This window comes from Lissotriton vulgaris, chromosome 8, assembly GCF_964263255.1.
Source record: "Lissotriton vulgaris chromosome 8, aLisVul1.2, whole genome shotgun sequence".
Taxonomy (NCBI): Eukaryota; Metazoa; Chordata; class Amphibia; order Caudata; family Salamandridae; genus Lissotriton; species Lissotriton vulgaris.
The window spans coordinates 1,432,977,712-1,433,002,316 of NC_141696.1; the positions used below are offsets into that span (position 1 = coordinate 1,432,977,712).

Below are 24,605 nucleotides of genomic sequence, written 5' to 3' on the forward strand. Positions count from 1 at the left end.
ATAGCCATATAATCGTCAGCTTGTTGTATAATGTTTATATGCTGGCCAGGCATGACGAAATCCCAAGGCTGGTAGCAATAAAAATGCAGGCAAATAAAATATGTCTGACTGCCTTGGACATTGGGGCACAAAGGAATCATGGTGCAACGTTTTGCCTTCTTGAAATGCTCAGCTGACAGTGGTGAATCCCAAAGGGCTTCCAGATGCAATGGGGTCTTTGCAATGATTAAATAATCCATCAAGAGGTCAAAAGTAGCTGTGTGTGTTGATAGAGCAGTTCAGATCGCGGCAGTGGCATAATGAACCGTGAGGGAGCCCCTCCCCCTGGACCCAGTCAGGAGATCCCACGCCAGGGACCCGCCGCCCATGCACAGTGCTGTAAAGGGGGCCCCTGGGCAAAGTACAGGGAGGCCCCCTCCCCCTGGACCCAGGGAGGAGCTCTCAGGCCAGGGGCTCACCGCCCATGCACAGTGCTGGAAGGGACCCCCTGTAGCTTGGGTGTACCCCGCACCACAGGGGTTGCGGGAGCTAATGTTGCGCCACGGGAACGGAGCCTTTAGAGATAGGCCATTGCGTTCCTAAGCCTATGGAAATTAACTGAAAACTGAAGCATCAGCTTTACAGACAGCTGCTGTAAGAGACAGTCAAGTCTGATATGTGATTGACTTACAGAATTTGGAAGGTGACAGATATGCCTAAAGATTCTTATATAGTAATTTCATGGCATAGGTGACCGAGGCAACAATAGACTTTACCTCTGCCTAATGTTCTCTATAGGAGCCTTTGTCGTCAATCCAGACACCCAGATAACAGTATATTCTTTGTCTCTCTACTGCTGTTTCCCCAATGCCCCATCTGCTGAACTTACTGTGTTTGTTCCTGAAAACGGTAAACATCCTTCACAACGCGGTCAAAACACTGCGGTGCCATTACGCGCGTCTTTTACAACGCAAGTCGTTACCACGACTTGCGCTGGAGGGAGCTCTAGATTAAGGAATAGTAGATTTACTATTCCAACACCTTCCCTACTGCACGTAGGCTGGAGTTGGAATAGTAAATCTTACTATTCCTAAGTCCAGCACCCTACAGCGCAAGTCGTGGTTTAACGACTTGCATTGTAAAAGATGTGTTGTGATGTACCGCGATCATTTTGATCGCGTTGTAACATCATACATCCCTGAAAACTAATGTGAGTTTAACTTGAACCTTCCTGTTCACATATAAAGACTGAATGTCTCTCAATAGTGTGGGTGAAATTCCCCATCTTTGAAGATTAGACCAGAGAATTGTGCGGTCCACCCCATTGAACGCCATTCTATATTCTAAAGCAAACTGTCAACAGGCTTTTTCAATTTATTGACCCGTGAATTAACAATGAGTGACTAATATTAACTGAAGTATTAGTAGATCCCCTGAAGCCTGTTTGTGTGGGTGATATTAAGTTGTTGGATTCTGCCCAAGATTCTAATTCTTTAAAGAAGATTTTCTCGTAATATTTGGCTTCTACGTCAAGTAGTGCAATCAGCCTGTAATTCAAAGGCATGGAAAGATCACCGTTCTTAAAGACTGGTTGAAGGATAGATTCCCTGCCATGATGGAGGAACAATCAGTGTTTCAAATGAATACGCCAAGAGGCTTCTGGGAGCTGGATCCTAAGTTAGAGTTGTGTTTAAATACAATTTTGGAAGACCATTGGGGCTGGATGCGGCATCGGGTTTGAGAGTTTAATTTTGGTCAGCAGTAGACTATACAATAGAGGCCATGTAAGCAGGTGTGAAAGGGCAATACCAGCCCTTGGACTGTTCTATATACTATATCTTAATATAGGTAACCCAAGTGGGGTCTGAAATGGTGTTATTCGACCAGTCTATTCATAAACTGTCCAAATTGGTTTTTTAAAGAACCCAACTTGCTTATTTCTACACTTTTTAGCAATTAATTTTCTATGTGGATTTTCTTTGCTTCCCATATTCTCTGCTTATAATACTTGCAGGGGCAGATTAACAAGCCCCTGATGACACTTTTACGCTGTCATTGTGTCACTGTTGTGACGCAGTGGCGGTGTAAACCATGCGCTACGTTGCACCTTATTTGCAACATGAGGCATCTAGGGTGACGCGTCACATTGTAAAACCCTGCGCCACATGAAACCTGCGTCAGGTTTCATGTGGGTGTGACTGCTGATTTGCAGGGATGCACTAGGAAACGTAAATCTGCCCCCAGAGTTTTTTTTTTTTTTACAGATGTCATACAAGTAGAGCCAAATTGTAGGGATCAATTTGGCTTAAAAAGTCTGTTTAGAAAACAAAAGAAAATATAAGATGACAACACCATTGGTCATTGTTGAAGGAGGGACAGGGCTAGGTGGAAGCTCAAGGGATACATTCAGATACTCAGGTAGGTTGTTCTGTGCAATATGTTGTTTATCTTGAGACACATCAGTGATGAAAAATGTAGCAAGCTGTTAATTGATTGTTGTTGTCCTACTGTTGAACCTGAGTTCCTGGAAACCGTTCATATAGGTATGGTGCACAAGAGCTGACAACAAGACAGTATTCCTGGTATTCTTAGCCTTATTTTATGGGACAGATGGTCTATTAATTAGAATTAATGATGTTGCCTGTTTTTCTTTTCTGCCTCTGGTTTGACTGAATGAATAAAATATCCTTTGCACAATGATGCACCATAGAGCTTCTTAGGGGCATATTAGCAAGGGCTGGCGATATAATTATCGCTGCTTTAGCGTCCATTTTTGGGCAAAAAGCTGCGATAATTATCTAAACTAGCGCGTGTTTCCTTGATGTAGAGCCCGTTTTTTCACAGCCTCGCATCGCTAATGAGATGCAAAAAAAGCGTGGCTGTGAAAACAACACATGTTAATATCGTGAAGGCAGCTTCGCGATATTAACAAGGAGGTGCAGAGATAAAACAAATCGCGCAACCTCATCATTAACTCAGGAATTTAACGTCTGTTAAATTCCTGACTAAGGCATACTTTTAATGAGAGATGGATTATGCTGATACGACCACAGGGTCGTATCAGCAATGTTATAGCTGTTTTCAATGGAACACCGCTGGAAAACCAGCGATGTTCCATTGAAAACCCCTCTATCGCTGAAATATTATCGCCATAGCGCTATGCTTTGTAAATATAGCGGTATCAAGGCTGGATAATATGCCCCTTAGTCCTTGGTATCTGAGCTGCTTTGGAGACTTCTAGCCGGAATCTGTGGCTCAAGTCTGAAGCTGGAAGAAAAGTTTATCCGCTGGACACCAGAAGTTAGTTGATTGTGGACAGAGAACAAACCTCTGTGGCGGTGAGGCTTTGGTTGCAGATGGTGGATGAAGGTATACAGCGCTGAGTGAGACTCTGAGAGTAACTAGGTATGGATTGACATCCAGACTTCAGGACTACAGCTCAGCCAACTGAGAAGATCTGAAGGAAACCCTGATCAACTGCACCGAGCTGATGGCGATCAGATAATCAATCAAACAATCAGCATATTTCTATTGTTCCAAAATAACATAAAGGGAAACTGAATGTTGCAATGGTCAATTCCAGCTATGATCTAGCTGAGTGGAAGGGAGTATCTAGTGGGGATAGTAGGTGAAGACTAAGAGCATGACTGAGCATTGGTACCCTTCTTATTATGCGCAGAACAAGAACACACTGCCCCAATAAGCACCATCAGAATTACAGTGTAAACCGTACGGAGATGTAGTAGACGGAAGTAGTGAGTTCAGGGCAGGTGAGTTGCAGCATAAGGCTTATCTATCAAGAGAACTCAAGCTGCCCCAAGACAAGCATGAGTAGCAATGAATTAAGCCAGGCGAAACTACTGTACAAACACAAATGATGTAAGAGATAAGCAGTGCCAATGGACTACAGCAAATAGAGATTCACAGACGTAGTGGGGCAATCACACCAGCGAGGGTTCCACAAAAGCTATCATAACGTCTCTAGCTCAGTGGCAAGAAGGCCAACATACACATGAGAATCAAGAAGAGGGTGCAAGGATCACTGGGTTTATAACATTTTGGAAAGCATGCTGATGAATGTTGATATCAATAATGAGGAAGCTCTGAAGTACTGTGTTTATAGCAAGGCAAGGTGTACAGTGTAGCGCTACAATTGGATCACCTTGTCCACACAATTCAGTTTGCAAATCTAGTTCTATGTTGTTCTACTGTGGTAGAGTGACGAGTGTTTGACGTAGGGTGGTCGGACTAACTAATTAGATGATGGTGGCAACGACAGCTGGTGCACTAAGGCATACATGTGGTCAGGTGGTACAGCCCGTACTCCTTGTAGAAAGAGATGTCCTTAAGAGTTCTGCTTGCATTAAGTGGGCCACTGTCATGGCTCGTAACTTCATCGAATATATTCTTGATCTCGCTGCTCATGTCCATGTTCTTTTTCTTAAATCATCCTTTCCTTCCTTCCTTTTAGAAAGTTATATGAAATCCAACGAGCCCGCGCAAGAGGAGTCTAAAGGGGTATGATTTCTGCTTTATTTCTGTTTTCCGTCCTATTTAAATGTAGCATAGCCCTGCTTAAAGTCAAAGCTATGGAGAGAATTTTGAGTTATCTGTTTTTCGTTTCCTACGAGCCCACATTGGCTAGCAGGGTGGCTCCCTGAGTTTAGTGATCGCCTCTAACACATGCAGTGGCCTGCAGGCAAAGAGCGTGGATCCTGGCGAGTCCGGCACAGCCTTTCATCATCATAGGTCAAAGCACTGAGTACCATTAAACTGAATAATATCAACTCCTCCTATATACAGAATATAAAAATGTCAGACATGCTCCATAGAAGCTAATTACCATTCTATAACTTCCGGCTTAGAACATGCATGTGAAATCCTTCTTTAAATTGTGGATCTGGTCTAATAGGAGAGAGACAGTATGTAGACATCACTTATATTGAGTTAAATCAAACTGACATATGCTGTATCATATCCTTACTAATTCGATGATAACATAGAACTATATATATATATATATTTATATATGTATTAGACAGCACAGTAGAAGAACCAGCTATTGCCTGGAAATGTGAGTCAGAATTAACTGAAAGCACGCTAAAAGAGGTGGTTGAGACTGGTCGTTATTTTTCTGTTATTAACTCCTTCCATGCTCATGACGAGCCCAGCTCGTCATGGTTCACAGTGGAGCTGTGCTCATGACGAGCTGGGCTTGTCATAACGGCCGCGGCCCACCCACGCCCGATTGATTCCCCACCTGTGCGGGAGAATTAATCAGTTGGCGGGGTTTTTTACGAGCCCAGCTCGTCATGAGCACAGCTCCACTGTGACTCTTGACGAGCTGGGCTTGTCAGGAGTACCGCGGAGCCACGGACCCCCCAACCGTGGGGGAATTACCCCGGCAGTAAAAAAGTTAAAACCTCAATAATCTTCAGTAGGAGTTTGAGGACAATTTTAACTTCCTGGATCCCTGCTGGATGCCGAGAAGGTGTCACCAGACTATATGTACTCTTAAGCAGCCATGTACACTTGGCGCAAATGTCTGAGTATTTCTGCTTTTCTCGTACTTTTAGTGGCTAAGTACTGTGTACCTGCTTTTTAGGTCTTGCCTGCAGACAGGTTTAGGTGCCAGTTAATCAACGATCTATTTTGGGAAGTACTTACAATGGACATTGGGTCATCTCACTACTTATTACTGCTTGGCTTTCTTATCAGTCTCATTTACTTGCTTTTTTTCAATGTCCTTTCTTCCTATCCTTGTGTTTGTCTCTCCACTTGAGTACAGCTTCTTTATTATCCTTTTTATTTAGATGGCTTGTATCCTTGCACTGCATCAAACTTTTTCATTTGCGTTTGGCTGTCCATTTGTGTGCGTGTGAGTGCTCTATCATCACCTCCCATGTGTGCTGCTTCCATCTTCACATCCCTGCCTCTGTGCTCTCCATGTTGCTATTCCACTGCCAGTTCTCCAGTTTGTCCATTGCTTCCCCAACTACTCCTGTGTCAATTTATTTTATTCCCCTTCCACCATAGTGCCTCTGTGGCTCCCCCACCTACTCACCGCCAGTTGTCACCTGCATTTACTGACTCTCCTCACGTTCACCCACCCAGCCACCCACTTATTACTTGCTCTTCTGCCCTTCATTGTCCTGTTGTTTTTTGGACTTTACATTTTTGCAATTTGTAATCGGCACACTTCTTTCTGCACAGCTTTTCTTTTTATTTACCTCTCCAAGAGGGGCATCCGTCATCTTGGCATGGTAAAATAAACCAAAGCTAAAATGGTCACAATATATCACCACTCTGGGGTCAGATTTTGCGTTTATATTTTTTAAGGATGCAATTCATCACCAAAAATGTTTAGGTTTCGCCAGCACAGCAATCTATTGTTTTTAATATAAACTCAAAAGGGAGTTACATCCCTCTTCCTCTCTTTCCTGGCTTCTGATTGGTTCCTGTGCGTGCTAATTACTTGTCATGCATTTCTATTGGCTGTAGCATATTATCTTCCATTTGCCAATGCCTGTTCCTGGTCTGCTACTTTTATCAGTTTCCCGCCGCCGAAATGCTGTTAACATCCGCATTGGTGCAATTATTTTTTCATAAATAAAGTTTTGCCTCTTTCTGGTTTTTAGGTCGAACCTAGGCAGCGCTAAGCGGCTTGTATTTCTGCGCCTGGAGAGGTAGACTATTTAGTCTTGTGTCCGAATATCTTAATATGCTGCCCCATCTGGGGCAGCTCTTCTAAAAGGAACTCCTTTACACTTGGAAGCATATTAAGATATTCAGACACAAGACTGAGTAGTCTACCTCTCCAGGCGCAGAAATAATAGGAACCCCTTCCGGGTTGGAATTAACATCGGGAACTGAGAGACTACTGGAAAGGGGCGACCATTCGGTCCCCCCGAACGTATGGCGGAGTACCACGAGCCCCCCGGGAAGCCATTTTGGGGCGGGAGGCGAGCCTCGGCTGGTATGCCCGAAGCGGCGTAGCCGGGGCGCGCTTTTTCCCGCCCTAGAGTGGGCTGGCCTAGACACTGACGCGGCCGGCCACGCCCTAGGGGCAGGCAGGGGCGGGTTTACGCCCGCCCTGAAGACGGATAAAAGGAGCAACAAGCCAAGAACGCATCCTCTTGTTCCTGTGCTCTGAAGCTGCACCTCTCGCTGCACGTGAGCTCGAGACGGAACGAAGAGCCAATTTTGAGCGTGGTAATCTTTCTTGTTTGTCTTGGAGAATGCCTAAGAAAGTTGGAAAGCGAATGACTACCGACCAGATGCTGCGTGTTCTTATGAAAGAGGTGACCGACCTAAAGAAGCGAATGGCGGATAAAGACGGGGAAGAGGGACCGAAACGTCCTTTGGCTGGAGCAGCTCCGGGAGGAAAAGGCAAGAGGCCCAGAAGGGGAGCAGCTGGGGGAGACATCCCGGTTCCCTGTTCCCCACTCGAGGAGCCAACTCCGGTGCCGGCAGAGGGGAATCCGATTCCCGTGGTGGTCACCCCCGTGTCCGGGGAGGATATGCCGCCCGAACTGGCAGCACAATTAGCAGCGTGGTTGGGTAAAGATAGCAGGGGCGCCACGGCTGACGACGCACGGGTGTTGATGAGGCAACTGCGTGAAACGAGGGAGGCGGCGAAGGCAGCATCGCCAGTTATCACGCCGGCTGCGGCAGTAGGAAAACCACCTGGGACAGGCTCAGCCGCAGATACAGCTTCCGGTTCAGGTAAGCGGCCATTGCCGATTGCGAGGGATGAGTCTGCACCTTCACGAAGGGAAAAGTTGGGTCAACATGTCCCTCTGGCTATTAAAGAGAAGATATGGGCAGATGAGTATGTAAACATCTTCTCGTTGCTTACCGATCATTATGAGATGGAGCATGTTAAGAGCCAAAAGGACCTCATGCATCCGAGTGTTTGGCGCGCAAAGATGGCCGCCTTTAAGGTAAATGAAAACATTGGCAATTGGGGCAAGGCGTGGGGGATTTTTACATCCATCCTGGGCGAACGTAGGCCCGAGTTGCTGTCTGAATTACCGATTTATCAGTCACGGATCATGGGGTATTCTGTGTCATATGGGGGCAATCAGTTGTTCTGTTACGATAATATTTTCAGAAAAGCGAAAGAACATGATAAAAACTTAACTTGGGATTGTTACGATTCTGTGTCATGGTCAAAAATGGAGGATACTGGTATGTTGAATTTGCCATTGGTAGGGAGTAGTGTGGGGGAATCCTCCCGCCAATATGCTGGGACGCCCTTTCGATCAAGTACGAGTAACGACTACCACTCGAGGCCGAACGGCACCACAGGTAAAAGGGGGATTTGTTGGAACTTTAACAGGGGTAAATGTACGAGGCCCCAGGGGTCATGCAAATTTAGGCACGAATGTGGTGGGTGTTGGCAATCATCCCATCCTGAGTCCATGTGCAGAGCCAAAACGGGTGAAAACGGGGGTAGAGGAGGCGCCAAACAGGTCTGAAATAGTCCGAGGGGCGCCTTTACCTACTCCAATTGATACCATGGCAATGATTCCTTGGCTCAGCGAATACCCGGATCACGCTTCCGCTGGGGTGTTGCGGAACGGGTTTTCGTATGGTTTCCGCATCCCAGTGGGGGAGTTTCAGGGTGTAGCGAAATGTAAAAACCAAATATCAGTCTTGCAACATACGACCGTGGTACAGGAGAAGATTGGGAAAGAGGTGGCTCGAGGTCGAGTCGCCGGTCCGTTTAACGTGCCACCGGTTGCTAACTTTGTTTGTTCCCCTTTAGGGGTGGTCCCCAAGAAGGACCCGGGTGAGTTTCGGCTGATACATAATTTGTCAGCCCCACGTGGTCTTTCCGTAAACGATGCGATAGACCCGGAAGTGTGTTCAGTGCGGTACGCATCCTTCGATGAGGCCGTAGCCATATTGAATCGCCTAGGGCCCGGTGCGCTGATGGCGAAATCTGATATCGAGTCAGCGTTCCGGTTGCTCCCGGTACATCCAGACGATCAGCGTCTTCTTGGTTTCATGTTTCAGGGTCACTATTACATGGATAAATGTATGCCAATGGGGTGCTTTATATCTTGTGCCTATTTTGAGCAGTTCAGTTGTTTCCTGCAATGGGCCTTCACAAGGAAGACAGGGTTTCAACAGGTTATGCATTATCTCGATGACTTTTTGTTTCTGTGGGCAGCCGGGGATCCGGAATGTGGTCAGGCTTTGAACGAATTTTGTGTCTTGATGAATCATTTTGGTGTGCCATTGGCACCAGGTAAGACTGTGGGTCCTTCGACTTGCCTCGAGTTTCTGGGGATCGAGCTCGACTCGGAGGAAGGTTGTTTTCGTTTACCAGGAGACAAAGTGCTAAGGTTCAGGGCATCCCTGGAAACGTGTATTAGTCAGTCTAAGGTTAAGCTACATCAATTACAACAATTGGTGGGACAGTTGAATTTTGCCCTAAGAGTAATACCGATGGCCCGCCCCTTTTCCCGCTCGATCGCTCAGGCCATGGTCGGCCTGAAGGAGGGTCATCATCGCACGAGGCTTTCGGCAGAGGTTCGCCAGGACATGCGCATTTGGTTGGCATTTCTGGCGGATTTCAATGGTCGAATTGTCTGGAACAAACCGGCGGTGTCCTCCGAGGAGCTGGGGCTGTGGACAGATTCGGCAGGGAGCATTGGTTTTGGTGCCATATTCGGCACACAATGGTCGGCTCAAAAATGGCCGTCATGGTGGCATGAGGGCGGGCTGACAAGTAACATTGCTTTTCTTGAACTTTTTCCCATTCTGGTGGCCCTGAAAACTTGGCCCGAGGGGTTCAGAGATCACTCTGTGGTGTTCTGGTCTGATAACATGACCGTGGTTGAGTGTATCAATAGCCAGGCAGCACGATGCAAATGGATTCTGAGACTGCTCAAAGAAATTGTGTTATTATGTATGCAATTGAATGTGCTATTTAAGGCAAGACATGTGCCGGGGGTGATGAACCAAGCGGCTGATGCCCTTTCTCGTTTTCGTATGCAGGCCTTCTGGGGTTTTCTGCCCACAGCGGACCCGGTGGCGGCACCCTTTCCCGAAGCTCTCTGGTCTCTCGGTGCCCCGAACTACGAAACCTCGTGGGAGAGAGTTTAGCATCCAGGACGAGGAAGGCATATGAAGGGGCGTTCCGTTCCTATTGGGCCTTTTTGGGGGCTGCTAGGGGGGAGCTTTGGGGCCAGGAGGAGTTGGTAGTAAAATTTCTGCTGTCTTTACATCAGGCAGGCAAATCAGTGGCTACGGCCCAGAGGCATCGGGCCGCCATTTCCTTTGTGGCAAGGGCTCATGGGATCCAGGACCCGACAGCGTCTTTCGTTGTGCAAAAAGCGCTACGTGGGTGGCAACGCCTTGAGGGTCGCAGGGTAGATGAAAGGCGCCCGATAGGTCTGGATAGGTTGGCCCTGTTATTATCTATACTCCCTGCAACGTGTTCATCCCAGTATGAAACAGTGTTATTCCGAGCCGCTTTTGCGCTGGCATTCCATGGGGCTATGCGGGTAAGCGAATTAGTGGCGAGGAACAAGCAGGATGCGATGGGGGGACTGTGCCGAGAGCACGTTCAGGTCAGAGGGGAGACAATGACTGTCTCGTTTGTCAGGTCCAAGACCGATCAGGGTGCGATGGGGGACTGCATAATCATACAAAGGATTCCCGGGTCCTCCATGTGCCCGGTGAGTTGCGTAGAGGAATATTTAGCGCAAAGGGTGGCATCATGGGGGGGGACCTTGTTGAGACACGCTGACGCCACCCCACTGACGAGGTTTCAGTTTCAGCGGGTGCTTGCGATGTCGATTTCCGCCGCGGGCTTGAACCCCGGCGAGTTTGGGACCCATTCCTTTCGGATAGGGGCTGCTACAGAGGCTACAGCCAGGGGTCTGAATGTCGAACAAGTTAAACGTGTGGGGCGTTGGTCCTCGAACTGTTATAAAAGGTATGTGCGGTTGCACATGTTGTGAAGCTGTAATGATGTACTCACGCTTCTTGTTTTTGTTTGGTTTTCAGTTGCGCAAGCCTACGAGGCGGGGCGGACTGTGCAGTCGACCCAACACCGGGCCAGCGGTCAGACATCACCGGCTGTGAAAAAGGAGGTGTGGGTCGTGGGCCACTCATACGTGAGGCGTGCCGCGGACGTATTCAAAGCAGGTGACATGATTCACGTGGCTGGGGAATACGGGTACAGTGTGTCCTTCTACGGAAAGGGCGGGCTCTGTATTGACCAGTTTCAATCATTTTTTGAGGGTTTGTTAGGGCGGACGAGGTCACCGCCGGCTATAGTCATAGTACATCTTGGGGGCAACGATTTGGTGACCACTGGTAGACGACTTCTTCTTGAGGCGATGCTTTCCACTATAAGTTGGTTAGCGAGAAGAGTTCCTGGGTGCACAATCGCATGGTCCCATATGATCCCACGAAAAGTGTGGCGGGGGGCTCTTTCAGTTTCTGCTCTGAATCATTCAGTAAGGAAGATTAATAATAAAGTGAGTAGATTGTTCCGTTCAAGTACACTGCATTCTATTTCGCATGGTTATATTAAAGGGGACAGTATGTATTTGGGGGATGGTGTTCATTTGTCCCGGGTGGGGAACGAGTTACTCATAGGAGACCTGATAGCTTGGCTGAGGACGTTATGACATGACCTTTAGGTAGGAGTGTGTGGGGGGTCCGGATAGCCGGTCAACTATCCGGCCTGTGGCGGTAAGGTCATGATCGGTGAGCACTAATTGGTAGATCCCTATGAGTGGGCGTCACCCATTACGGATGGGAGCGCTCGAGGGAGGTGGCCATTGGCCCCTCAACGGGTAGGCGGTCCCTTCTAAGGATGGGCCGCCGAAAGGAAAGGAAAGGCGGTCAAGGCCCCTTCCTGGGTAGGAGGGGCTACAGCCCCCTCCTGGGGAATTTCCCGGGGCCAGGATATCTGCGACGGCAGATGTGGTAAGTTGTGTGGGGTTTGGGAGGGGGTCTACGCTACCTTCTAGATACCTCACACGAGTCCTCGGACGACCTTTAAGTGGCGTCGAGTTTATTGGGGCCCCCGTCAAGTCAAGGGAAATTGGTAGTTGCACTTGAGGTACACCTCTGTGCGGTCGCCCCTCACAAGTGAGGGGGATATTTCTGGTTTAGGGATCTTGACACCGGTTACGACCTTGCCGTTGGCCCTTAAACGTTAGGATGTACAATTTCAAATTTTCAAGTTAATGTTTTGTAGGATGTTAGTTCGGCTAGGAGAACCTTTGTATTAGAGAATATGTTAAGGTTAGCCAAACATCGCAATGTGGTAATGAAATTGTACATAATATGAAACTGTTATTTTAATGTTTTAATTTTGTTTCATATTTTAATAAATACGGCCGGGAGGGTCACTCCCTCCCGTCTTCCAAAAGTTCAGAACTGTTTCCGGTTTCCCATCCTTGGGGAGTGTGTTGAGAGGGGGTGGCGGGTATCTCAGCCATATGGAAAGGGGCGACCATTCGGTCCCCCCGAACGTATGGCGGAGTACCACGAGCCCCCCGGGAAGCCATTTTGGGGCGGGAGGCGAGCCTCGGCTGGTATGCCCGAAGCGGCGTAGCCGGGGCACGCTTTTTCCCGCCCTAGAGTGGGCTGGCCTAGACACTGACGCGGCCGGCCACGCCCTAGGGGCAGGCAGGGGCGGGTTTACGCCCGCCCTGAAGACAGATAAAAGGAGCAACAAGCCAAGAACGCATCCTCTTGTTCCTGTGCTCTGAAGCTGCACCTCTCGCTGCACGTGAGCTCGAGACGGAACGAAGAGCCAATTTTGACCCGCCCACCAGCCCCTGAGGACAGCAAGTGGTTTTTGAATAAAGTTTGATGTGCTAACGCTATTTCTTGCAGGTTGTGATGATTATCGTGGTAATTCTGATTATGCAATAAAGAATGGTCATTTCGTAGTATGTTCTCTAATAAAGTAATCCTGCACTAGTGTTGATCCGTGATCTTACGTGTCGATAAGCTGTAATTGTGTACTGTTTTTTAGGAATTAGTCATGTTAGTAATTTAGCATTTTAGTAATTTAGATAAAATTGTCGTATTTATTTTGGTCGGGCGGTAAGGTCATGATCGGTGAGCACTAATTGGTAGATCCCTATGAGTGGGCGTCACCCATTACGGATGGGAGCGCTCGAGGGAGGTGGCCATTGGCCCCTCAACGGGTAGGCGGTCCCTTCTAAGGATGGGCCGCCGAAAGGAAAGGAAAGGCGGTCAAGGCCCCTTCCTGGGTAGGAGGGGCTACAGCCCCCTCCTGGGGAATTTCCCGGGGCCAGGATATCTGCGACGGCAGATGTGGTAAGTTGTGTGGGGTTTGGGAGGGGGTCTACGCTACCTTCTAGATACCTCACACGAGTCCTCGGACGACCTTTAAGTGGCGTCGAGTTTATTGGGGCCCCCGTCAAGTCAAGGGAAATTGGTAGTTGCACTTGAGGTACACCTCTGTGCGGTCGCCCCTCACAAGTGAGGGGGATATTTCTGGTTTAGGGATCTTGACACCGGTTACGACCTTGCCGTTGGCCCTTAAACGTTAGGATGTACAATTTCAAATTTTCAAGTTAATGTTTTGTAGGATGTTAGTTCGGCTAGGAGAACCTTTGTATTAGAGAATATGTTAAGGTTAGCCAAACATCGCAATGTGGTAATGAAATTGTACATAATATGAAACTGTTATTTTAATGTTTTAATTTTGTTTCATATTTTAATAAATACGGCCGGGAGGGTCACTCCCTCCCGTCTTCCAAAAGTTCAGAACTGTTTCCGGTTTCCCATCCTTGGGGAGTGTGTTGAGAGGGGGTGGCGGGTATCTCAGCCATATTGAAACTGACCTCAGCCCTGAAGAAGTCACAGTGTCATCCCCTGTAACAGCGACGAAACACGCGTTGGCTAAGAAGGCTTAAAATCTTGAATTAAAGACATCTGAAAATACAAAGACAAGCATCATTGTTATATTTTATGAAACTTTATGAATTTACTTTTAAACGTGTGCAGAGGATTTGTATATATAGTAGAGTGGTCTGCTGGTACTTGTGATAGACCTTAGAGTGCCATTTTGCCTATTGCTGACCACCGACTGTATACCTAAGGCTTTGTTTAGAATCCCAGGTGCCGCAATCAGTGCTTAAGCAGGATGCACTCTCAATGCACTGCCTGAATTATGCCACAGCCAAAAAGAGGACCACGATAGAACCTCGCCTGCTGCCATCGTTTCCAGCCACACCTCATTCTCTCCTTACATAGTGCGATTTTTTAAATATCAAAATTGTTTATAACTACCTATCCCCCGTTTGGAAATACTCTATGCCCCCCACTTTGGTTCTCCAAAAATCACAAAACAGTGGTACAGTAAAAAAAAAAATTGTACTTAGGGGGGGAGATGGCTAAAAATACTTTCGGCGAAGGCAATATACCTACTTCAAATGGGCAAGTAGTTACGCCAGAGATTAGTGAATCTGCTCCTGAAATAATGTAAAAACAAAGAGGCCTTATTTAGTTATTATTTAGTTTTAATAGTGGACTTCTCTTTTTTTAGAACAACGCAAAACAAGCCCCAGCTCATACTTACGCTTTCCATTTAGTTGAAGGTCGCGCTGCTCTACTTGTGAAGTTTCCAAGCCACCCATGCGTCAGACAGGTGTGAAGACACACGTGACAAAACCGCAGAACGACACTTGCACGTAAAAAAAAATGCAGTGCAGCCATTGCTGAAAGAAAGTCATAACACTTTTACGGAGTTTCTTTAATTAATATTGCACAACTGCTCACCAACTTAAAATGTACTGAAATAAAAAAAATCATCATGTAGGTGAAACCTAATGCATTTAACAGTGCTTGTTGCTGGTGCTGCTCATCATCAGCAACAGGCTTCCCTAAAGTCAAAAGGTCGGCTAACACCTTAAAGGTGAAACCTATTGACTCTGCTAATCTACGTTCATGGGTTTGTTGTAAGTCATCCCCATGGCAGGATCAGAAGAGAGTGCAACACAATACGTCTATATGTGCTTTAATTGCACTCCAACAAAACATTTACTGGGAGCGCACCACGGATGTCGACTATTGTCAGCTTTAAATATCATTACCTTAGTTGTTGAGGTTTCTGAGTTAAAAATGTCTTTGCTGGGAGCTATTTTTGCTTCAATCATTTATTGTGATTCTGCTATCAGTAATGTTTTACTTTTCCTACATTGAGAAGTGTGGCTCACTGGTTAGAGCAGGCAGACCCTGAAGCAGACATCAGACCCGGGACCAGGGTTCAATTCCCGACGCGGCAGGGTCTTGAGCTCAAATGTCCATGGACTCGATAATTCTCGCTTCGGTGCCTGACCTAATCATGGGTTCACACTCCGCAACTCTGGGCATTAAGCTTGCTTAATCTCCACAACGGCCCCCCCGCGGCGGGATGCCTGGCTTTCACCTTGGGGATGCTCTGTAGGGGCTATCTCACAGGGAAAAGCCAGGACGGTTCCCAAGGCAAGTGCGGAGATACCCCTTCGGGGGTCGAATCTGGCGCTATATAAGAACATATTAATAATAATAATAATAATTATGCATTTTGAGCCACAGGTGTTACAGTTTATCGGTGGCAGATTACTGTGTTTTGTTCCTCGAAACAGTTGCTGTACTGTTGTTTGGGCACTTTTTAAACTTGATTTATCTGCCATTGTAGTACTGTATAAATAAAATAAACACACGTTTACTAGGATGAGACAAGCTCAAGAGTTATTCCTAGTCAGTTGCTCTGGGGTGCAAAGACTTGAAATAAAAAATACATTAAAAGAATGAAGTATGCACGAACCAATCCCAGTGAATCCATCAGTAACATTGTAGCAATCAAATGTCTCATAAACATGGGAAATCTAAAAGGAAACGATACGGGTCTATAAGTGACTTTGAGCAAACTATTAAAACAGAGGACAATGAAAAGCAATGTAAGTCAGTGGGAAACAGTGGACATGTCAGAGTGATGTCATTGGGGAATTACTGGTACTTGGAACGAGTAGAAACTTTTGATGGAGCTCAGTCATCTCCAGCAATAGTTCTTTCAATCCTTCAACCAATGAAGTATTCACCAAAAAAAAGCTGTCTCAAATCAATGAGGTTTCAGAACAAACAATGGCAAAGTCAATAGTTCTTGCAGATAATACTTAATTGGCTTGGCAAATGTTGTCACTCCTAAAAAGCTGTTCTCTGCTGTGCATGAGTGGTACACACTAATGAATTATTTTTCTTAAGTTTCCCATTCAAAGATGGCCACCATAGACGCATGCATATTTTCGTCCTGCAGTTTTCTTAAATCATAAGAAAGTTCATACCACAATGCACTCCACACATGTGCACACATAGTCGACCATTCTGGAATTGTAAAAGAAAACATGCTAAGATGGCCATCTTCTGATACAGCAGCAGGGGCAAGGGGACGCTTGATGAGGATAGTTTTTAATAAAGGAATATGGCTGCACTGGAGAAGGGTGAGCAGGGAGAGATAAATAGAGAGACAAACTATTCCCTCAGATACACTGAGATGCCAAGCCTGACCTCAGAAGCAGACGGATACGTGCCAGCCAATCAAAACACATTCAGACCTGGATGCTCCCGGTGAGGTCAAGCACAACATAAAGGATGAAAGGCTTCAATTTATGAGCAGGGAAGTGAACTAGACAAGAAAAGCATCCAACCATGAACAAGGGGCTGACCTAAAGCCCATTGTACTGCTCACAACAGATCTTCCACAATAGACAGCTAAAGCTAAAAAGAAAAGTTTCAGTGGAGAGGCAAAACAACTTTTCCTGGTATTTGGTGTCCCATGTGTACCTACCAGTCGGCTCGCCTCTTGCCAGTTTTGCTACAATCTCTTCTTCTGGCGATGGTCACAAACTTTGGCCAAACAGGATTTATGACCTGGATCAAGATTGCACTGAATCCTGATGCAAGTGCAGAGAAACCAAGTCACACCATCCATTCATTAATTGCGAGCTTTAGCATGCCCAGATTTTACAAGGCTGGATTCACCCGCTTCTATTCGCTGCAGGTTTTGCTTGTGCAGGACAATGTAGTAGTGTAGGGGGATTCCCGATATTCTCAGGACTCTTCCTACTAGTCACCAGTACTACACTTTCGGGGCACCCGGCAGCGACCAAATTATTACTGCTCTTGTATCAGCAAGTGGCAAGGCTTTGAGTAGACAGGCTCAAACATTCAGGGAGTTGCTTGCTGTTTGCATGCTTTTCACCTCTGTACAGTGATGGGGCGCCCTGAGGGGAATGTTCTTTCAGTGGAAACCTTCACACTTTAATAATATATGATTAGGTACCTACAGTTGCTATATAATTCCTTGACATCATTGATCCGTGGGCTTACCTTTAACAATTACTTGCAAATATACATTTCTATTTTAAGCAAAGTCCCAGGTGGGATAATGGTGAAGCGCGTTGAGGCCCTGGGATTAGGTATTTGTGTTAGGTCTGGCTAGCAGGACTAGGTGAAAGGAGGAGTAAGAGGAAGGCCAGGCTTTGAAGGAAACCCATAAGAGTGGTGTGTGGTTCAGGAGACAACAGGTGCTGGCAGATTTACAAGAGGAATATGGGTGGAGCTGCGAGGCTAGTGGGTTCATTGTTTTTCTTGTCTTGAGGGTAGGTCTTTCTCTTTACCACAGTTATTTTATATGCATTACTGTCCGCATTCTGCGTCTTAGCCATCATGCTTTTCTCAGGGGACTTGGAACTCAAAACACATGTGTGAAAATAACTCTTCATGCTCCAAGCTCAATTCAAAGTTAATTCGTACTGAGATTCTAAAAGTTTCCTGTTGGAAATTGGATTTCTGTTTGGCAGAGGTATGCATTCTGTCCAAGCAAGAGCCACAATCCTAGTCAGGGTAAGTCACCACACACCCTAAATGATCCTGTGCTCACCCTCTTGTAGTTTGGCACAGAGCAGTCAGGGTTAACTTAAGAGGCAATGTGTAACGTATTTGTGCAACACTTCAATCAGTAAAACAGTGAAAACATCACAGAAAGACTCCACACCAGTTTAGAAATAAAATATAATTATATAAAATATAATTTGTATAACTAAAATGAATAAAACAATGCAATCCAACAAGTAGAAGTAGAGATTTTATTGCTTAAAGAATAAATGCAAAATAGCGCTTAGAAGCAATAAGTGCTTAAATGGGTTGTCTGGTCGCCCTGGACTGGGGCAAAGTCAAAAGTTCAGGCCAACTGCAATGGTGCGTGAGCCGGATACAGGGACCCACTTGGGCATGATGTACTTTATCTTGGCTTGCATCAGCATCAAAGAAGATGCGAGGTATGCCATGCAGTTGGCAGCGATGCATCATTTCTGAGTGTGAGGCGCCCGGTCTGAAGTCGATGCACAGCTAGTGCTCCTGTAGCAGGCTCCCAAAGGCAATTCACGGTGTCCTAGTGCAATGCATCGCCCTCGCTCCATGCTTCAATGAGGATGCACTGGTTTTAATCCATGCAAAGGCGAAGGCGTGCCTGTTTCCTCCCACACAGAGGCGAAGATGCGCTGGTTCCGATGAGAATGCGTGGGTTCTGGATGTTGAAGCACCATATTCCTCACTTCCACGGGTCCACGACTGTGTTGGCACCACTCAGCGGGGCAGACTCACCGTTTCTAGAGTCCAGATGCAGATAGTTGAAGTCTTTCATAACGCTAAGATTTAGAACAGGAGGCAGGTCAGCAAGCCCTTGGAGTCACTCTGGGTTCAAGGGATGCAGGTCCAGTCCTTCTCACCCAGGCAGGAGAACAGCCGGCGACTGGGCAGCTCAGCAAGGCAGGATCATAGCCAGGCAGGAATCCAGCAAAGCAACAGTCCAGCAAAGTGGCAGTCCTTTCAGCAGCACAGCAGCTCTTCTTTCCAGTAGAGTAGTCGCAGGTCCAGAAGTGTAATAAAGTCATGGTGTCAGAGGTCACCCATTTGTGCCTTTGAAGTGGGGAAGACTTGCACATAGGTCCTCCTTTCATGTCCTGGCTCAAGACTCACTACAGTGGGGGATGTAGGGGGATGTAGCCCTTTGTTTGGGAACATGACTTAGCCTATTCAGGTGTAATTGTCAGCCCCTCCCCCCATTCTGCCCAGGATGGCCCATCAGAATTTAGATTACCCATCAATCACACTTCAGATCCCTTTCTGTGTGGCTGCCTAGAGGGAATGTGCAAAGCCCAGCTGTCACCAACCGCAAACGTGTATTCAGAGACCGGCAGCATGCACAAAATGGCTGAAGTAAGTAAAATGCCATTTTTTAAAAGTGCCATTTGCTAAGCTGTAACTTCAAATCCAACTTCACCATAAATTGTGATTTTAAATTGTGATTTCACTGACACCAAACATAAAAGTTTATCTCTTCACAATTGGGAATTACACCTGAAAAATGTAATAAGGTAATCTCAATGTTTTTATTGAAAGTGGGATTTTCTCCTACTTCAGTTCCCCACCATACCTTATTTATAACTTCCACTTCCATTTCCTTCTTCTTTTTCTTCTTCGTCTTTATACTGGTGGAGCAGAGGTCCAGCTTCCCCCACAGCCCATCCATAGAGTTCCCTGAAACCGGCCACCTGCTCTTGATCTTTTTCAGAATGAGCATCACTCATATTTTGAAGGGCACAGCTTCTTTGAACTCAGCATTTTACAACAAAGTACCTTGCTTCCTTTCTCTGCTTTCCTGGATGTGCTGCCAGCTCAGGCACATGGTCAAACAGAACAGACTTATAAATATTGGCCAATTGATGAGTAAGATTTAACCTTGAAGTAAATCAAAAAAAGACTAGCTTGAAAGGGAGGGGTTTTGTTACCAGAAATTATTAATTTTGGTTAAAGGTGTCCCGGGTGTGCTTCGACGCCTGATTACAGCGGAGCAGGTATGTAGCTGAGTGTGCGGTGAAGACTGTTATGATAAATGAGATTAAAACGGCTTGGCCGTGGTCCCAGTACCCGAAGGTGAATTAGACTTTAATACCTGGGCCACCGTCAGCGGTTAAAAATAAGGCTGTGGGATGTTAGAGGCGGGTTGCGACCTCCTACATCCTTTGTTGGTCAACATGTTTCAGCCAGTGCCTTATGAGTATTCTGGCTTTCTTCAGGACGAATTAAAAGGGGATGTGAGTGTGATTAAAACTAGTGGATGTGTATTTACAGACTATGTGTTTTACACGCCCTAAAAGTGTTTTTCTATGTGTGAGAGGGGGATTCCCTTCTCGAAAACACCTGTACATAAAACATACAAAACAGAGACAAAACATACAAGGGATAAAGAAGAGTCACTTTCAGTATATTGCATTATATACATCTGTGTGCCGACTTAATAGCGTTGTAAGTGCAGGCTATAAGCGGCTACAGTGTAATGGTATTGGTGTTACCATTATGGTGAGATTCGCACAGGAATTTCGGGGGTGGAGTGGCTAAAAACATGGTATTGACAACAAATAGTGTACGAGTGGGAAGTAAAACGTAAGAAACATTTCTTACGCTAGTTTAAGCAGATTTCTGCTTCAAGGTTTGTGAAGTGGCGAGGGTTGGCCCTGTGGGCGAAAAAAGGTTTTTGCCACTTAGATTCAGGAGACCTGTTGGGAGAGAAAAGCGCTTACCAGTGAAGAGGGTGGTAATCCATCATACTCACAGAATTACTGGGCAGAGTCTGCATTGGACCTGTAGTGCCTCCTTCGCAGAACCGGTGGGGAATGGCAGTTTCCGCTGAGGTCTTATACTGTGGTTGATTGGATGATAGTTTGCACCTGCATTGGGCAAGAAATGGTAGAAAGACTCGAGCTGTCGAGTCATTGTGCTTGCAGGGCTTTACTGGGGATCTATTGTGAGTGTGTACGCATGCGCGGTGTGGTTGCTTGTAATGCGCATGTGCCTGATGGAGTGTTCCAACCGCTCATGCTCATTGAGCATTAGATCGCGCATGTGTCTCTAAGGGCAAAGTTGAAGCCTCAGTATTGAAGTCATAGAGCTGGTGGTCAACTGGTGAGCACCCGTCCCAGACCACAACCTAAACTTGCAACGAACACCATTCTGAATGCATGGGGACTGCCCAAGATCACAGGCCACTACCCCTGCAATGATTGTAGTGTGTGCCACCTCACCACTCATACCAAAACCCTGAACCTTGAACCCAACAAAATATGGACCCAACGAAACCACACTAACTGTAACTCACGCAATGTGGTATATCTTCTCACTTGCACATGTGGCCTCCGCTATGTGGGGATGACAACCCGCAAAATCCGAACCAGGATAACTGAACATCGAAGCACAATAAGATGCAAGAAAAATGTGAGCAAACTCACTAACCACTTCATCACGCACTGCCATACGCCCAATGACCTAAACTGGACAATCATTGAGCAGATCCCAGAAAGCACAATCGATAATGACAAGAAACTCCTGAGCAAAGAACAGCGATGGATATACCGCCTCTCTACAGCCACTGAGGGCCTCAATGATGCCATTCCCTTGAACTCATTGACATGCTAATGACTCTATGACTTCAATACTGAGGCTTCAACTTTGCCCTTAGAGACACATGCGGGATCTAATGCTCAATGCGCATGAGCGGTTGGAACACTCCATCAGGCACATGCGCATTACAAGCAACCACACCGCGCATGCGTACACACTCACAATAGATCCCCGGGAAAGCCCTGCAAGCACAATGACTCAACAGCTCGAGTCTTTCTACCATTTCTTGCCCAATGCAGGTGCAAACTATCATCCAATTAACCACAGTATAAGACCTCAGCGGAAACTGCCATTCCCCACCGGTTCTGCGAAGGAGGCACTACAGGTCCAATGCAGGCTCTGCCCAGTAATTCTGTGAGTATGATGGATTACCACCCTCTTCACTGGTAAGCGCTTTTCTCTCCCAACAGGTCTCCTGAATCTAAGTGGCAAAAACCTTTTTTCGCCCACAGGGCCAACCCTCGCCACTTCACAAACCTTGAAGCAGAAATCTGCTTAAACTAGCGTAAGAAATGTTTCTTACGTTTTACTTCCCACTCGTACACTATTTGTTGTCAATAACGTGTTTTTAGCCACTCCACCCCCGAAATTCCTGTGCGAATCATACCATAATGGTAACACCAATACCATTACACTGTAGCCGCTTATAGCCTGCACTTACAACGCTATTAAGTCGGCACACAGATGTATATAATGCAATATACTGAAAGTGACTCTTCTTTATCCCTTGTATGTTTTGTCTCTGTTTTGTATGTTTTATGTACAGGTGTTTTCGAGAAGGGAATCCCCCTCTCACACATAGAAAAACACTTTAGGGCGTGTAAAACACATAGTCTGTAAATACACATCCACTAGTTTTAATCACACTCACATCCCCTTTTAATTCGTCCTGAAGAAAGCCAGAATACTCATAAGGCACTGGCTGAAACATGTTGACCAACAAAGGATGTAGGAGGTCGTAACCCGCCTCTAACATCCCACAGCCTTATTTTTAACCGCTGACGGTGGCCCAGGTATTAAAGTCTAATTCACCTTCGGGTACTGGGACCACGGCCAAGCCGTTTTAATCTCATTTATCATAACAGTCTTCACCGCACACTCAGCTACATACCTGCTCCGCTGTAATCAGGCGTCGAAGCACACCCGGGACACGCTAGGTGTCACTGGGTGGGCCCGATCATGAAGCATGCCACCAACTAGGTTGGTGGGTGAGGGCTTCATGAGCACACCCACAAGGTGCCACTAACCCCTGACAAAACATACTTGAGTCCTTTAACCAAAATTAATAATTTCTGGTAACAAAACCCCTCCCTTTCAAGCTAGTCTTTTTTTGATTTACTTCATATAACTTTGGGGATTTGGACTAGCTTTCTGGTCCTATCTCTCCCTCTTGATACACGATAAGATTTAACCTTTCCATTTATTATAGATCAGAACATTCCACAAATATACACTTTAACTCTAAGACAGCAAATGCCAGGTTCCCTATTCTTCCGTCCATCACGCCAACTACCATAAGGAAAAATCAAGTAAACGTAAGAATTTCAAATTTATGATCCAGACTGCAGATGTTACAGATTCAAAAGATGTAGTAAACCAAACTAGAGTCCTAGACTCCCTCAATGCACCTTCATATGACTGCTATTACTACCTCCAAACAGACTAATATGGCTCTACCACCTACTGTTCCAATGTGATATTTAGTTGGAGAGCAAGTCTGGGGTTTACATTGATCAATAAATGTGACAGGATGCTCGTTTATATGTTCAGAAGCTGAAATCATTTGAATATTTTGTGATCTCTTCTAGGTTGCCGGTGCTGTTTCTCCTGGCCCATCCAACATCTTTGCATCAACACAAAATGCACAGGATTCTCCAAACTATAGTTCAATGATTGGCCTCCCGCAAGACCCACATGAGGAGACGGTGTACGACAATGATACTCTTCCTTCTTGGAAACCCATCCCAACCGGACCACCTCCTTCCAATACCACCCCTGCTTGTGAGCTAAGCAGTTCTTTCACGGATAACAATGGGGTTCTCGTTTATGCTGCTCTGAACCATTCAGGGAATGAAGCAGGACCTGTCAGAGAAAGGTCTGCTGTAGTCACAGAATATGCTGCCATTTGCGTGAAGGACTGAGATTGGCTTTGCAGCGCCTCTCCTCGCAAACCATAAAACTTGAGTTCTACTTCTAAATCGCTGAGAACTTGGAACACTTGAAGACATAAGGCCAAGTTCTGCAGGGATTGATTGTAAATGTGATCTTAGCCAAAACATTTTTTTCCTGAAAATTGACATATATGTTTTCCTTTGAAGGTAAAGACTTTAGTAGTGGAATGTATGCTGAAAACAGAAAAAAGTATGTGCGTTTCTGTTCATAATTTTCTCTTGAATTGTATGTAGGGTAGCTGTTATTAGAATATTGTATTCACAAAAGAGCTGCCTATAGAATAGGTTGCCATAATGTACTAATAGCCACAACTGGGGCAAAAGAAAGGGTGGAACCCAAGATAACAAAAATGGAGAGGTCTCTTTAAAATAAAGCAACAATTTATAGTAAGAGGTGAGCCTGAGTCTATCCAGGGTCCAAAGAGTGTTCATTTCAAAACTCACACAATATAGGCAATGACGGACACCAATGAAACATGGATTAAACAGTAGTTCTTATTGCAGGTAGTTCCATCTCTGTCAGATTTATTAAGACTTTGTACAACAACAGCGTCATGCAAAGTGATGCAAAAGTACTTTTTTTTACAATGAAAAGTGCCCCTATTCGGCATAAATAGTGCTTTATACTGCTTTATGCTACTTTGTTTCAAATGAATGTTTCATGGGTGGTACTTGGGGGTTTAAGCACAACTACCTAATGGTTATTGACTCATAGCCCTACCTACTAAAATGTTAGATTTAGGTTTTGCATCTTTAAATAACACTTCCTTGAGACAGCCGCAAAGTTGGAGAAATGTTTGGGGCCCGACGTGGGAGGAGAGGGGCAAACAGCACCAACCAGAGACTCAAAATTAGGTGTGATAAAGGCCGCTTTATTGGAAGCAGGTGCACCTTACACAATGAAACCTTTGGCCTGCGTCGTTCAAAACTAGACCTCACTAAATA

At 46.0% G+C, this 24,605-nt stretch overlaps 1 protein-coding gene across 2 annotated transcripts in view; it reads left to right on the plus strand.

Annotated features, from left to right (window-relative positions):
• BTLA (B and T lymphocyte associated) overlaps nucleotides 1–24,051 on the plus strand; it is a 150,972-nt gene extending 126,921 nt beyond the window's left edge. For both annotated transcript variants that reach the window (XM_086935504.1, XM_086935505.1), the window contains exons 4-5: nucleotides 4,451–4,497; nucleotides 23,298–24,051. In XM_086935504.1, the coding sequence (XP_086791630.1) occupies nucleotides 4,451–4,497; nucleotides 23,298–23,630 (380 nt within the window). In that variant the 3' untranslated portion in view covers nucleotides 23,631–24,051. The remainder of the gene's footprint in view (nucleotides 1–4,450; nucleotides 4,498–23,297) is intronic.
• Nucleotides 24,052–24,605: the final 554 nt, after the last annotated feature.